This window comes from Gossypium arboreum, chromosome 4 (assembly GCF_025698485.1).
Source record: "Gossypium arboreum isolate Shixiya-1 chromosome 4, ASM2569848v2, whole genome shotgun sequence".
In the NCBI taxonomy this organism is placed as follows: Eukaryota; Viridiplantae; Streptophyta; class Magnoliopsida; order Malvales; family Malvaceae; genus Gossypium; species Gossypium arboreum.
The window spans coordinates 6,770,980-6,787,879 of record NC_069073.1 but is presented as its reverse complement, the minus strand read 5'-3'; the positions used below and the strand labels follow the sequence as shown (position 1 = coordinate 6,787,879).

Sequence of the window (16,900 nt, the reverse complement as noted above, 5' to 3'; positions counted from 1 at the left end):
TGTATCATAGATTTTCTTTTAATTAAATATAAAATTTAAAGGTTGTTATCGCTTTCTAGTCTTAAGCCCTTTGTTTCCTTAATTATAAGTTATTAGTATCTATACTTCTATAAAAGAAATAAAATAAAAATCAATCCTCTTAATTTTTTTAATTTAAAATCATTATCATTGTTAGTAGTTTCTATAAAATTTATCAATTCAACAAGTTTATTTTTCATTAATTATATATTACATCAGGGGTTGGCAGGGGCCCCGCCTCCCTAAAATGGAAATGTTATTTTGACCCTTTAATATTTTTAAAATTTTAAATTAATAAAGATAAAATTACACTTTGGCCCTTAAAAATGATAAAATTTTGATTTAACCTTTTAAAAATTACATTTTACTATCAGAAAAATTACTTTAATTTTTGCCCTTTAAAAAAATTTTCTAGCCTTGCCCCGATCATATTTGGTTAGCCTAATTAATAAGTCAAGTTCACAAATTTTATTGACAAAAAAATTCACAAATTTTGACGAAATACTAACAATGTTAATAATTAGATTGAGATTTTTAAATTTAAAAATTGAAAGAACTTAATTTTAACTTTTAATTACTTGAACTCAATCTTAAATAAATCATATCGAAATAACTATAACTAAAAGGATCAAATTAATACGATGATTGGAATATATTTAGATATTTTTTCAATATATATATATATATATATATATATATATATGTCTTTGGATAAAGTTACACATGATAAAGTTTAAGTCAAAATAAATTTAAAACAAAAGCTACTCGTGATATTTAAATATGATGGGACTCTAACTTAAAATTTAAGTAGTCAATTATGTTCCGATAGTAAATAGGAATGATGAACTTTAGGTTTCGTTCTAGTGCAAAATTCAGTCACTACCAGTCGTACTAGTGCTTATCAATTAATTTCACCCATGCCATTTAAATATAAAGTATTGATTAAATTTAAAATTTTATTATTTATTTTGAATTTATTGAATTATGAATTGTTATATGAATGGTATAGAATAATCTTATTATTTAATTTATGCAATAATTTTTTGCTTATTTATTTTAATTAGTTTAATAGTGGATTATATTTGTGAAGTTTATTAAAGAATATTTTATATAATTGATGAGTATTTTATGTTGAAGACTTATTTAATCTTTTTACTTGATATTTGTATAGGTTTTTTATATGCATATATCAAATATTTTTAAAAATAGTGACAAATTCAAAAGATGCATTGAAACAAACCAATACTAATAGAAAAATAATACGTCCATATCGATACAATACTGATTACTTTACTTACGATTTCAAAGTTTTCGATTTCAAGCAAAGCTTTATTATTATCGAATTTGCTAAGAAGCTATTACTATAGCTCAAGTAGATGTAGTTGGATTTTTGTAATTTAAAGTTTTAGATTATGGTTGCTTATTTAGTTAAATGTGTTGGTATAATATTGGTTAGAGTGATTTTATTCAATTTTATAAATATATAAATATTGTGATTACATATATTGCGATGTTATTGAATGGTATAATCCTATTCAATTTTATTGATGCGGATAAAGATCACGGTTACATGTATTGATATAGTGGATTCATGAGTTAATATTATAATGCCTTTTATCCTATTGCAATAATTCTTACTAAGAATAATGTCCGTGTTATTCTAACTAGTTATAGTTAGTATAATTATCATACAAATTAAAATGATAGTGGAAATCATTATTTTTCGATCTATTATTCATATAATTAGAAATACGATAATTATAATAAAAAACTTTCTAATTTACTAAAAAACACCATTGTTATTGATTGTTATGATTCTATCCAATTTTATATATAGATTAGAGTGATGGCTTGAACTAGAATCCAACTAAGATTTAAAGTGATAAAGTTGTAGCTAAAGGCAAGCAAAAGAAGGAAAAAATATTCGTGAATCAACCAAAATTTTCCTAAAAATTATTTCTCTAAAACCAGACATAATAAAAAATAGAGGTATACTCAAATTTTGATTAAAATTATATTTCGATCACCCAACTTTTAAAAGTTACATAATTATTAAATTGTTACGTGTTTATCACTCATCCATTAACTTTTGTTAAGAAAATGACATAACAATTTAATTTAAAGGATTAATAAAAGTTTAGCCTGAACCATAATTAAAATATCAATGTGATACTTTTAATTTTTCTTAATAATAATTCAGATATTTTCGAATTTTGTTGTCTAATATTTTTTAAAAATAAAATCTTTTGCTTGGTTTCTCTTTGTATAAAGATGGGATTATTTTAGGTAATTTTAGTTTTAATTTTATTTATTTATTTAATGTACTTCCTTTTCTAAAAAACTTTTCTGGGATCAAATTAGTATATGTTTTAAATTTATTCATTTATTTTTAATATTCTTTTAAATTTTAGGATTATTATTAAAAAATTAAAAAATTAAATTAACATTTTAGTTATAACTCAAGGACTAAATTTATCATTAACCAACCAAAATGTAAAAATTTATTAATAACTTTAGTGACAATTATGTAACTTTAATAAAAATATAGTTTTAATCAAGGCTTAGGGGCATTAGGTTTAGTTTACCCTAAAAATAGGGGCTGATACGCAAATTGGCTCTTCAATTGATTGAAATTAAAAAAAAAAAATTCACAATCATGGCTGAACTACAATTTGTGAAGCAATAGGTAAATCATGGGGAAAAAGACATGATAAAAGTAATTTGGATTAAATGAATGTTGTTGAACAGCTACATTGTTTATGCAATCATATATGTTGAAGATCCTTACCATATCTTACTTAAATCATTAAGTACCTTCATCTATTTTCTATTATGGACATGAAAGTTACCGATTTCCATACTATGCAGAGACTGAAGCCAATACCTTCTTCCCTCTGCTTTGGTTCCGAACCGTGTTACTGCTGGTTTTCATGGTTCCGAATCTGAAATGAGTACATCATGGTGCCAGAGAACTTTGTCCTCTGGCCCTAATGCAAAACCCTACATTTCTGGATAAAGCTGTTCGAGAAATTTACATGTCTACTCCACAGGCTTCGTACTTCTGGAGAACCGATCTCAAGCCATGGCTTGGCAGGGCCATTGAAATGCAAAACAGCAGCAGCCTCTAATATCTGTCCTCCAGCAGATGAGGAACGATACCCTAAACCAGCCACTTGCCATAAAGGGTCAATAGGATGCACGTGCCCTTGGAAAGCAAGTAAGCTTGGCGGAAGCACTCCTGGTTGCCATAGTGTGAACCCCGAGTTGAGACTCTGTAAAGACAGATGTATATAGTACGATTCCAGCAGTTACATGGACAGTAAAGCAACATTAATCACCAAATAACTGAACCAGCAGCAGACGAATTTACTTACGAGTTTCAACCATTTATGATAAGAAGATGTGATGTTGCTCCTCCTCCAGGCTTCAAGATCGAAGATGTTCATACCAGAAAGCCATGCACAACTATCTTGGTCGAGGTGAGATGGAATTACGGGGTGTGAAAAATTCAAGTAGTCCTTGTATTTCCTTCCTGGACAGCAGTTTTCTCCACACCATGAGTCAACGACGGCACCAACGATTTTCCCATTGAGATCCAATGTCCACAAAGATGATATGTCATGTTGTACTACAACATCATCGTCCAAGAATACTATCTTGTTGAGTTCCGGAAACAGCTGTGGAACCCATGAAAGTTAGAACATTTCAATGCCAATTGAATTTCAAAGTTCAGAACAAATCAAATGCAGAATTTTAAAAGTAATTACTTCAGGGATATAAATGCGAAGATGATTCATAAGGGACAGGCAGCTAGGGCTTAAAGCCTCCAAAAAATTTTGATGCTCTCCTCCATAATCAAGGTCGTTTTCTTTCAGATTATTGTAGTAATGACTACAAATCAAGTGATGTATTTCCAACATCTGCTTAACTCCAACATTCACCTCCTGAGACCAATCATATTGATGTAATCCCTTAACTTCCACTACTGCTGATTTCAGCGTATTTGTTGCAAACCAGGCATGCATTGGGGAGTACGTTTTCTTGTCTGTTACTATGTGAAACACCAGTTTTTCAGGACTGGCTGCATTTTCAACTGTAGAGGATATCACAACAGAGGCGGCCAGGACATTGTCAGTCAGAAGCACAATATGGTTGAAGGATGTGTCAGCAAGGCGAGAAACATGTTCCGGAGGAGGTAAACAAGAGCGGGCCATTGCATTTACAGCATACTCTTCTGCCAATTTCAGGCAGAGGCAATGTAGGCTCTTTGGAACACCCCTTGAAGCTAAATACCAGTACATTAACTCACGCTTCTTTGCTGACTGGACCTTCTGCTCCATACCTAAAAGCTGGAAATGGATGTACTTTGACTTGTTAGAGGAATGTTTGAGTGTTTACATATATTGCAATTTACATACTAAACAAATTACGAAATATAAAATTTATTCACATAATTTAGTTAGGCCACTCATTGTAATAATAAGCATTCAGGCCATATGTATGCAGAAAGCACATACAAGCAAATACAGACTACAAACATGGCTTAGCGAGTAAAATCAAACCAGAAGGCAATATATGTGAGATAACATAAATATTTACTGCAAGCAACAAAAATTAGCAAAACACTTGGGCGTCTTCAATTGGATTCAGAAGTATGGGAGGAGAAATTCTGTCAAAACTATTTGTCAAATTGACATTTCAAAAGAACACGAAATTTTCAAAATTAGTAGTTACATAATTTTAAGGATATAGAAAGAGAAGTGTCAAAGCACATCACGAAATTGTTCCTTTGAGATTATATTGATCTAGCAAGTCCTATAAAGTGTGTGCAGCGAAACCTGTGAATCACTGCTAGGAAGTAAAATCAAACTTTGAGCTAATAGGAGAGGAGATAAGACCGCAGTTCATACACAAGTTGGAAATCACTTAAAAGCCTACTGATACCATTGGCTGATTCAGGTTGTCTTATTTGGAACTCTTAGTAAATATAGTGGATAATGCAGAGAGGATTTGAGACACAGTGCGGTGGATACTATGGAAGAGGGGTTACACAAGGGAGAAGGATGATGGTCTTCATGTGCTCAGAGATCAAAACAAGAGAGGAGACAGGAGAAATACTGAAGGTCAGACAAAAGGGTTGTCCCAAAGGATTGAAAAAGAAAAATAAAAGACATAATATATAAAGATGTCTCCATCAGTTGACAACTTAAAATTTTGGGTAAGCTTGGGCCCTACCATACATCTAGACATGCATACATAGACATACAATCATGCATGTATATGATACACGAGTGTATTAAGCATCCAACCTAAAACCAATTGGTAATAGGTGAAGGGCCCTAACTTTAATATAGGACCACAAGAAACCTAATAGTTAACAGATGTGGCCATGTGGGGTAACACAACTTAAAGTATCCGACCTAAAATAAATTGGTGATAGTGGCAGGCCCCAACTTTAATACAAGACCACAGGATACCTAATACTTAACAAATGTGGGATAACACCACTTGGCAAAGCACTTTAGAAGGATGCACTTTCCATCCTGCCAATAACTTGACACAGAGAGGTAGGTATAACAGATGCCATTAAATTTGACTCAAGATTACCTGAGGATAAAACAGGTAAGATAGAAGCAGTGAAAGCATAAAACAAAAATATATAAAAAATATATATCTATTTGCATGATATTATATGATAAAATTCCCTCCTTACAGAATTCAAATGTAGGTGTTCCGTCCAAGTTCTCAAGAATGTTATTCCACTAGTAGACACTGCAATTTATACAAATTTTAGATATTTTTGTTGGTTATAGGAATCTCACCGATGCCAAGAATAAAAAGTGGCTTTTTTTTTCTTCCCAAATATTTGCCAGACATCAATAATCAAATTTCCCAGGTAATTAATGTGTAAACACATAATTAATGGATGTATAAGAAACAGGAAAAAGATGGACATACTAGTGATCATTATATGCAATTATATCTGATTGATTGCCAGCAACAAATAGGATCAGGTAAGTTTAAAGTTATTTCAGAAAACAACTACACCAGCACATGAACCTAGTAACTAACTGCTGTTTCTGTAAGGTCATGAATTTTAAGGTCAAACACCTTCGAACATGTGGTCTCAAACTAACAAAAATCAACAGAGGCATATAAGAACTAGTTAGAGCAAACCATTCTGACGCCAGACAACAAATTGACTAAAACCCAAAAGAAAAGCCTCATCATCGGTGTCCTATAAAAGCATTTTACATCGAAAAGTAAACCATTTGGCAAAATGGGATAATCCAAGTTGCTGGTTATCTCTAACTTTGAAATATACTTACATTTCTATAAAAGAAACACTAGTAAGATGCGCATGAACTTTACCAACACCAGAAAACCTCAGTACAAACAAAATGATGATTAGGTCCATCAAAAGCAATTAGTGGTTAAAAATAGAAAAGAAAAAGTTAGAAAAAAATACATAAACATAACCCCCCAAAGAAATTTTGGATTTATTAACTACAAAATAAAATGCAATAGTCAAGCTAAAGAGAAATGCAAGCAACCTTAGCTCAGAGAAACCTATGAAGAATACTTCAAGAGGAAAAATACTCATTAGTTAATTTTATACATATCTTAAGGTATAGTAATTTGCTGGTTTAAGTTACACAAGAGGAAAGCTGGTAGTAGTATCAAAAGGATACTTTCATCCTGTTGACAGATGTATCAACTGCATCACATGATTTACCAAGAAGCTCAAGAAGAGTTGCACAGAGAAATTACAGATCCAGTTCATTTAGAATACGGTCAAAATGCAGATTTTAAAGAGGAGCAGAATGCTGTAGTAGTACCAGTTGTACTGGGGATAGGAGGTAATAATAATCTATATCCAAATAATTAAGTATGGCTTACAAACTATAGCCAATAAAGACATAGGTCAAGATAAAACGGTCTAGAACATCCAAATTTCAAAACAAGCGCAATGCATAAACTTTGTCCACATTAAATACATTTCATATGCAATTTTCAGACTTTAAAGACTAAATTTAATTTTTCAGGACTCTGGCGTTATGAACCTGAAGTTCCACACTGAATCCGTTTGAAAGTAAAAGACAGTTTTTTTTTTCTTTCTTTTTCTTTTTTTATGAAAAATAAAACTATAGTGCCTTGATAATTAAAATTTGATGCTGATTTCTGATGGTACAAAATTTAGATGATCAAACAAGATTTCAGGTTTTAGAAATTTTCTGAAGTTACTCTAAAACAGTCTTTCAAACAAGCCACCTAATTATGCTTTATCCCTTACCTTCTTGCCCTATTTTCATTATGTCTAATAGCCCGGTCCAAATCTCAAGTTTCATTCATTTTAAGTCATAAGAGGCCTGTTCATATAAATACCTACTAACAAAATAATATATGGTCCCATTTATAGTCATAGTTTCTTTCATACTTCTCTAAATGAGTAGAACTCATAACTATCTCACTGCCTAAGTTTTCCATTTTCACTTCCCCCTTTTGTCTTCAGGAAAGATAACCCTACAATCTTTTGAACATTCTTTTCTTTTTCCTCCGTCCTCTATTTCAATTTAAACTGTGATATTTACTACTGTAGTCACATAAGACAACCTGTAGTGAGTGATTACAGTATAGGCTCTGTAATTTAAGAACCTTAAAAATTCCTCATATATTTGTTATTACGGGGGTAGAGAGTGAATTCTTAAGCATAGCCTTGATTCACATAAATTAAATCAGAAATAAAAAAAGCATAATAACAATATAAGTACTACTACTTAGGATGTTTGAGTCAATATATACTTTTATAGCCTTACACACTAGTACATTATTATGTAAAAATATTTAGGTAGCAGTATTGAGCTACGGTCTCTATAGAAAAGACAACTATCCCATTATCAATGAAGTAGACAAATTGATACTAATAACTGAAAGGAAGAAATGGATGTGCACGTGTAAAGACAAGAATAAAATTGTAAGAGTAAATTACCATGGCCTTTGTCTTGAAAGCAAAGGCCTTGATATCTTGTTGTTTTGACGTCATCTCCTTCACAAGTTCACTGAATGTCTCAAGTGAACCCTCTGTTCCCCCATCAACAATGTTGCCATCTTTCACTTCGATTAGTGCCCTTGTCAGTTCTTCTCTGAGTTTCTTTGTGGCACATGCATAAACATGACAATCACAAACTAAATCGTATATGATTTATTACAAGCTAGGAAGTATAAACAGGAAAACGTAATACAGGACAACATGACATACAGACAAAACGTTTCAGAAAACTTAAGACACAGGTATGCTAAGGCATAATAATAAAAAATAGTTTATATATAAATATAGAATTAAATTTCAAAACGATACTTTCCAATCAAATGGGAACATGCAAATAGCCTTTTAAATTTTTTTCAAAACCAATTTTAAATTCAGAAATTTTAGCCTTAAAAAAACTCATTAAGGTGCAACTCTAAATATCTCAAAAGCCCAAAACCTAGATCATCACAACCCAAATATTCAACAAGGAATTGTTATACTTGCCTCATTTTGTACCTTCCTCTCTTGTTTTTATCGCTGTAACATATTACATTGATACTTCGCTTTATACTTGCACTGTTTCCAACATTTAACTCCATATTTTTGTTATTTCTTTCAATTTTCTTTTACTTAATGGATTTCAAGCATCTTATTTCTTTAGAATTTTTAGTTCTGCACATCACTGAGCCCAAATTTGGGAAAATACAAAAGAAAAACATTCATGACCGTGTTCGGATAGATTCAAACATGTGTTAATCATGCTTTAACATTATCTATTTTATTATTTCTGACATGTAACTGCATGTCCAATACAAATTCCGTCATGTTAGAAGTAGACACATATTTATCCTAGCATGAGTGGCCATGCTTCATAGACTACAAGCCTTAAAATATTTTATTTTTCGACAGTAACATGTTTAATACCTATTTCGCAATATCAAAATTTTCTGAGTCAAACATGTATTATGCACCCGGCATGAAGTGTTCATTCTATAAAGACTGCAAGCCTTTCAAATCGTTGCTTTCATCAAACCGTGTTGACGTTCATAACGACTAAAGATGACCAAAATTTAGTTACATCAATATAAGCTGCTGCCAGGATTACTTTTTGACTTCTTCAAAACCCAACAAAAGTTCTACCACTTTGCTAGTTTTCGTTGAGAACATAGAGAAAAAGCACAGAGTTTTGACAACAGCAAATACTCGTCCGACAAGTATTATAATATGATGATGTTAGGACAACTGATCTAGTGTCCAAGAAAGAAACTAATGGAAGTGCATTACCGACAGTTCCTCCTAGATATACTTCTCGATTATCTATTTTATTATTTAAGTATAATATTTGTATATTGACAAATTAATAATTTATATTATATAAATTTTGATATGGTCATAAATTTGTGTTATATTAATGTTACTTTTTTCACATCTTATTTTATATTATATTTTAATTACTTTTTCAGATTATTTTATATATTATATAAAAATATTTTTATATTATCAACTAAATCACAAATGAAATAATAAATAATTTGGGTTCAAGTCTAGAGTTAAAAATTAGTTTCAGATTCAATTTCTCAAAAACCCCTGCCCCTGGTCCGCTGTATCCCTTATTAAAAAAGGGCAAAAAAAAAAGGAACTTTTTCCGTATCATTATTACCCTATCCTTATCCTAGACAATGACAACGTAAATGTTGGCAAATGCTAGAAAACAAAAAGTCCGCCAAATTCCAAAACTACCCCCAACATCATAACACAGATGGCAATCTAGTAGAACAAGTTGTTTCGTATAGCCTAGCATGACTCATTCGGATTATGTACTCTTTCCTTTGCTTGTCTCTATTATTATTTCATACAGAACATATAAAATAAATTCAATCCAAACAAAATAGATAAAAATAGATAGAAATCCACTTGATAAATTAAGATGGCTCATTTTTTTATATAAATTTGTATCTTAATTATGCTAACCTGAGATATGTAACCCCCGCTAAAAAGCCTCCATCCTCTACATTCTGCAAATCCCATTAAAATAAAAATAATTAATTTTAATTTTAAAATTTCAGTTGTCTGTAAAATAAAAATAAAAGACATAGCCTAAAAGGCTAGGAGGAGGGCATTATGTGTAAGCAACAACTATTGCATGTATTGCATTTCAAACAGTACAGTACAATTGAAAGACGCAAAGCAAAGGTACAACACCATCAAAGCAGGAATTCCTCAAAAAAGTATTTTCCGGAATGAAAAAAGATAGTAAGATTCAGTTAAAAAACGAATTGGATTCAGAAAACAATAGGAAATTAAATTACCGATAGGGGAAGAACAAGAAGAGGAAGAAGCAGATTCAAGAACCAAGAAGGCAATTCTAACGAAAAGGAAAGGCAAAACGATCCCCAATACCAACACAACCGGCAACAGCGTTCGGCTCGATAGCCGTCCACGCGCAGCCGCAGCACTAGTTGCTGCCACCGTCGCTCCTTTGCTCCCTCCTCCTTCACTCGTGTTCGATATCGTTACTCTCTTTATCCCTGTTGCTGATATGTAGAACTTGTTTATTTTCTGTCGATTTCCTGAACTTTCTCCTCACTTCCATTTAATCCAAACAAAGATCCACTCGATCATTGCTCAACACTAGCATTGAAATCTCAAGAAGAAATTATATTTTTAATTAAATTTTCACGAAAAGAAACAAAACATAAAAAAAAATTAAGAAAATTTTTTGAGAGCATTATAAATAGTATTAAGCAGTAGTACAGAATAGCGAGAGTGTGAAATGGCAATGTGATTATCTTGGTGGGAGTTTTTCAGATAGGGGCTTGGTTTTATGGTGGAATTATGGATTCGCCCTTCATATTTTAATTATTCTCACCGACAGACAGAGAATCAGGTAGTGGGTGAAGCTTGCTGTTCCCCTTTTGCAATTTAACTAGCTGATGAGGAATTGTTATTATGAGGGCGATCCTAGTTATCTTTTGGTGCACCTGCATTTAAAAAAAACATCTCGGATATTAAGATAAAAATTAAAATTACGTTTTCTTATATATATTTTAAAATTTTTTATTTTCCTAAACTTGTAATTAATTACTCGCTACGCGCTAAAATATAAATTTATTATATGTTATTAAATATAGAAATTCTATTATATAGAGGTATGTTTAAAAATAAAATATAATGAATAATAAATTGTTTGGTTTGAAATTAATTAATAATTATATGAGAGGCGATTTTAGGGTTGGCATAGTACCGGTCTCTTCTAAAATGAAAAATATCATTTAGGCTCTCTAATTTTTTAAAAGTTTTAAATTAATAAAGGTAAAATTGTACTTTAACCCCTAAAATTATAAAAATTTGAGTTAATCCTTTGATATAAAGATATGACTATAAAAGATTAAAATTTCATTGGGTCCCCCTAAAAAATTATTCTGGCTTCGCCCCTGAATAACACATGAAATATTTACAATATTAAAATGAATAAGAATTAGATTAACTTGTAATACTAACTTAATCGATAATAGTATTAATAAGAAATGCTAATGCATGCGTATGCGTGTAGAAATCACAGATTTAGAACACGATTTGTGTTTAAAAATAACATATAATAAATAATGAAACGTATGGTTTGAAACTAATTAATTATAATAAAACATGAAATATGTACGACATTAAAATAAAAAAATAGATTAAATTTTGAGTAAATGAAATTTAAACACATAAACACATCATGTTAACAATACTAAATGCACTACAATTGTTTATCATGGTGTTGTTATAAAACTAGGGGCGAAGCCAGAAATTTTTTTAAAGGGGGCCAAAATTAAATTGTAATTTTTACGATAGTAAAAATACAATTTTACTATTTTAATAACCTATATCTTTATAATTTTTAAAGGATTAAATCAAATTTTTATCTTTTTTAGGGGGCCAAAGTGCAATTTTACCTTTACTAATTTAAAATTTTCTATTTTAGGGGGTTGAGCCAGCCCTCTGGTTTCGTCCCCGTATCGAACGTGAGTTAGTGTCGAGTTTACTTGTGACACCAACTCAATTAACAACATTATTAATACATATAATTGATGTAGATAATAAATCGTGCATATTAAAACATAAGTTTTAAGGTGTAAGGTAAAATGTATAGTCAACTCTCTATATAACAATACTTGTTATAACAACGTTCACTATCATAACTAAGTTTTTAGTAGAATCGATTTTTATATTTTATTTTAACATTTTATAACAATTTTTCACTTGTAACACAATATCTATAGTTCGAAATACATTTTTTTATTAAATTAGTTATCCATAATAGCATATTGTTTAAATTTTTAAGTAAAATTATATCTATTTCATATAAGCAAGCCCATTAACTATAATTTATTAAATAAAAATGATCTTAATTAAACTATTATTCCAATAAAATATTTAATTTTCAGATAAAAACTATTAATCATATTTTATTAAATGAAAATAAGCTTTAACGAATGAAATAAAAATATTAATTCAATAAACTATTAAGTTTCCTACTTAAATATTCTACTATGAATTTGAACATCATAAACTTATAAATTGAATATTTGAATTTAATAAATCATGATAAATTGATTTATTTATTTTGATAACTCATAAAAATTAATTGAGCTCATTAGATTTATGATCAATCACGTGTAAGAATATATTTTACTATGAATTTGGAACATCATAAACTTATAAATTGATTAATTGAGTTTAAGAACACATTATTAATTAATTAATTTAATTTGATAACCCATATTGATTAATTAAACTTGTTAGATTAATAATCCTCATAAATAATCAAGTGAAATAATGTCAAACAAAATATTTATAAAAGTATAATGCATGCAGCTGTAATGGCCAATTTTGGCCCAAGTTAATAGACCCAAAATAACAAAAAGAGTTCAAAAAAATATAAACAGTCAATTTACAAATAACCCAATTATTAAACAAGCCCAAATCAAAATCCTGTTAGCCCATTACCTAAACTAACCCTAATAGCCCAACTACCCAAAATGTTTCAAAGAACCCTAACCCCTACCTTGTCTGCCGCCACTCTTCACCAAATGGCCACAAAGATACACCACCAATCGCAGCCTCACGCAAGATCTCGACACCACCGCAAGCATGCAAGCAATGAGACAAACAAACAACAAGCAAAAAACAAAAAAAGCAGAAAACAAAGAGCAAAAAACAAGAAAAAAATAGATAATAGAAGTAGAATGAGTCGATCTTCACTATAAAAGGCCACATTCGACTTCTTTGTTTTTTACGATACTAGGCAATCAAAAGCAATATACCAAAAAAAAGGTTGATGTTTGGCTTTACTTTTCTTTATCTTCATTTTCGTTTTTTTCATTTCTTTAATATTTCATTTTGATTTTAACACAAATCTATTAAGTAAGAGTAGATATAAAACAAGAAAAGAAAAGAAGAGAGGAACCTCACCGAATCGTTCATTGCTAAGTCACGGAGGTCTCCTCTCGTCGGGACTAAAAAGGGTGGGGATCTATTTTCCTCGTTTCCTTCGACTCAAAGAAGGCCAGCCTTGAACCCTCTTGGAACCAGGCCGAGCGACTCATTTTGGTATCACCGGCCACCAAACACGGTGGTGGCGCGGTGGTCGCATGACTGAGCAAAATAGGGGGGCTTAAAACCATAGCAGAGGAATTGAAATGGGGGGTGTTTAAAAGTTTTAAACAGCGAAGAAAAGAATGAAATCTTTAAAAAAAGAAATTTTTTAGCTTAAGTGAAAAGAGCAAACAACACCGTTTAGAAAGGGAAGGGGTCCGCATGTCTCCCTTGAATGGGAAATTGCCCACTTTGACCCTTCCCCCTTTTCTGACCCTTGATTTGATCCTGATTTGCGTTTTTATCCTTTCAAATAGTGCCCAATTATTTTGTTTCATCACGATTTGGTCCCCGACCTAGACAAATTAAATGTTGTGCATAAGGGTTGGGGAAAATTTCCCAACCAGGTCCCTTGAGGTTTCGCACATTTTAAATAAGTCTATTACCCTTCTTTTTCTTTTTGAATTCTTTCTTTAATTTTATTTAGATTTTAATTTAGTCCTTTTAATATTCGTATTCATTTTATTTGAATTTGGACCCTTAATTTTTATTGTTATTTGTAATTTCCCTTTTCACATCAATCTAAGCCTTTCTTTTATTTGTTTATCTTAAACTATTTTCATTTACCTTAAATTTTATATATTATACTGTTTTAAATTGTCTTAGATATCATTATTTTAAATTATTTCATATACTTTAAATTGCTTTATCCATTGTTTATTTTAAATTCATTAAATTGTATTATTTATTCTAAACTGCTTTTATTATGTATTTTAAATTTTTTTGTATATTTTACTTCAATTTCTATATGTGTCATCCATTTTCTATGTATACCCTTTTTAAATGTTTTGTACGTTATCTATTTTAAATTTCTATCTGCATAATATTTATTTTTGACTTATTTTATTATTCATCATAAACTATCTTATATATTGTCTATTTTATAACGCTTTAGTTTTACATATCATTTTAAATTATTATATACATGTTAATCATTTTACATTACTTTTCATTTATTCATTTTAGACCTTTTATATATCATTTTGAATTACTTATTATTTTAAATTTACATACTGATTATTCTTAAACGCCTTTTCAGATAGGGCATTTATTTTCAAATTTTCATGTGTCTTTATCTTAAACTCTTTCTACATTGTTTATTTTTTTATGCATATATTTATGATAAGTTTTTATACTATGTATATTATTTATTTTGAACTCCTTTTATGTATTATGATTTTAAACTTTTCATTAATGATTTTAAATTTTTTTATTTACTTTAAGTTTGCCTTTATAGTATTTATTTTAAAATCCTTTATGTATATATTTTACATTTAAGACTATCTATTGGTTTGATTCAAATCATTTTATATTATTACCTCAATTACGTGTTTATTAAGCTTATTATTTAATTGACATATGTTATGTTATTGCCATTGTGTGTTATAATTGCTCATTCAGATTTCCACTATTGTCATTTGCTCGCGTAATACTTTATTCATGTATGCATCATTTTTTTTCATTATCGCCTTATGAATTAAATTTCGCTACATTTATCCAATAAATCACCTTATTTTAACCTAAATAAATAACACTTGTTGTTTAAATATTACATTCGCTACTATTCAAAAATGAAAATTTTCAAATAAGGCAATGTTATGCATTTTGAGATATCAAGGAATTGTGCCCTAACTTACGGGTTTCGATTTTCTCGTTATTTCTAAATAGAAAATATCCTTTTCGAGTTTTAAAACACATGAAATTCTCGTTTAAATTAGAAGACAACCTTGTGCTCGGAATTCATGGTATTGTGTCCTAACTTACGGGATGTGATACTCGATATCTCGAGATAAGGAAATCTCTAAACAAATTGTTTTGAGCTAGTTCAAAGATTTTAAAATCAATATTAACAAGAAAAGATCGTATTCCAAATCCATTCTCGATTTTCAATTTTCAACATTTAGACACTAATTAGTCAATTTGGTACCAATTTTTGGGCGTGTCGAGGGTGCTAATCCTTCCTCGCACGTAACCGACTCTCGAACCTGTTCTCTTGGATTTCGTAGACCAAAATGCCGTTTTAGTAAACTAAAATTGTTTTATTAAAATAAAGGTGACCCGATCACACCAAATCAAGATCGGTGGCGACTCCCTTTTTAAATTTCGTTTTCAAAATCAAGTCGATTCCCGTTTTCAAAAAAAATGGTTTCGACAGCTTGGCGACTCCACTGGGGAATTCGAGAGTCAAGCCTTAAATTGGTTAATTTTTGTTTTTTTCGAAAATTAAAAATCGGTTTTAAATTATCTGCATTGCATATTGTTTGTTATTTTCGTGGCCTTCTTCATAATATGCTTGATTTAAGTAGTTTAGTTCTATGATGTTTCTTTGCATATTGCATCGCATTATTGGTCAATTTCACCCTCTTGAGTGAAAGTGAGAAACTACTCCTTCATGAGGTCTTCACCTCCGTATAGGATAGTGGATCGCTTTCGGGATACATCCGTACCTGCGTCTTCGTGAGGTTTTCATCTCCGTATAGCCGTAGGGAAATGTATTCCCCTGAATCGAACTCGGTCCGTATGAGCCTATAATGGGCGGGTCGAGGAATCTGCTGGTTCGTGTACCTTTACCTTAGAACCGAACTACATGTAATGAGCCCTAGGAGCCTACCTAGGTAGAACCACACCAACCCTAGTGGTTACCCTATTAGGCGCTTATTTACTCCTTATTTGTTTTGAATTCTATTCTTTGTATATAATACTAACTTGTTGTGTTTTGATTGTTTTCGCATGGCATTTCATCATAAAAGGGTGTTGATTTACGTTCGATTACTAAATAGAAGAGTTTAGCATGGAAAGGGATTTCTTGATAGAGTGGAGGATAATGCGGCCGTCCGAGTGTGGTCTGAGAGAACGCAACAAGAGAAAGGAGATAGTTTGACCGAGGGATATGAATCGGAGTTGTGGGATTTCACTCGCATCAGTGTGACTCAAAATAACCTACAAGAGTTAAAGGATATATGGAATAGTTGGAATGGTGAAGTCAAGCAACTCTTTTATTGTAACTACGGCGATTTACCCTATTTGCTCGATGTAAAGGTGGATAAGTACTTATTCCGGGCTCTCGCGCAGTTTTGGAACCCTGCTTACAGTTGCTTCACCTTCGGAGAATTTGATTTAGTACCTACTGTGGAGGAATACATGGCGTTACTTAATTGCCCAAAGATTCAGGCTGACAGGGCCTATTCAAGACTGCCAACATCCCTCCCTTTT

General features: G+C 30.9%; 1 protein-coding gene across 2 annotated transcripts; it reads right to left on the bottom strand.

Moving 5' to 3' along the window:
* Positions 1 to 2,726: 2,726 nt before the first annotated feature.
* On the bottom strand, positions 2,727 to 10,445 carry LOC108453489 (probable galacturonosyltransferase 15). 2 transcript variants are annotated; one of them, XM_053026977.1, is made up of 6 exons: positions 10,357 to 10,445; positions 10,019 to 10,062; positions 8,009 to 8,162; positions 3,786 to 4,367; positions 3,393 to 3,695; positions 2,727 to 3,290 (listed from the first exon to the last, which is right to left on the bottom strand). In XM_053026977.1, the coding sequence occupies exons 3-6, from the start codon at positions 8,060 to 8,062 to the stop codon at positions 3,006 to 3,008; spliced, it is 1,224 nt and encodes a 407-aa protein (XP_052882937.1). In that variant the 5' UTR covers positions 8,063 to 8,162; positions 10,019 to 10,062; positions 10,357 to 10,445; the 3' UTR covers positions 2,727 to 3,005. The 2 variants fall into 2 exon arrangements, with proteins under 2 accessions (XP_052882937.1, XP_052882938.1); XM_053026978.1 differs by lacking the exons at positions 8,009 to 8,162; positions 10,019 to 10,062; positions 10,357 to 10,445 and adding an exon at positions 4,929 to 5,413.
* Positions 10,446 to 16,900: the final 6,455 nt, after the last annotated feature.

Excerpts from the sequence above, each read along its gene's own strand:
- LOC108453489 (XM_053026977.1), bottom strand. The coding sequence starts at position 8,062 with ATGACGTCAAAACAACAAGATATCAAGGCCTTTGCTTTCAAGACAAAG. Across the intron at positions 4,368-8,008 it reads CTTTCAAGACAAAGGCCATG|CTTTTAGGTATGGAGCAGAA; the intron begins GTAATTTACTCT and ends ATCCATTTCCAG. Across the intron at positions 3,696-3,785 it reads TTCGCATTTATATCCCTGAA|CTGTTTCCGGAACTCAACAA; the intron begins GTAATTACTTTT and ends TGGGTTCCACAG.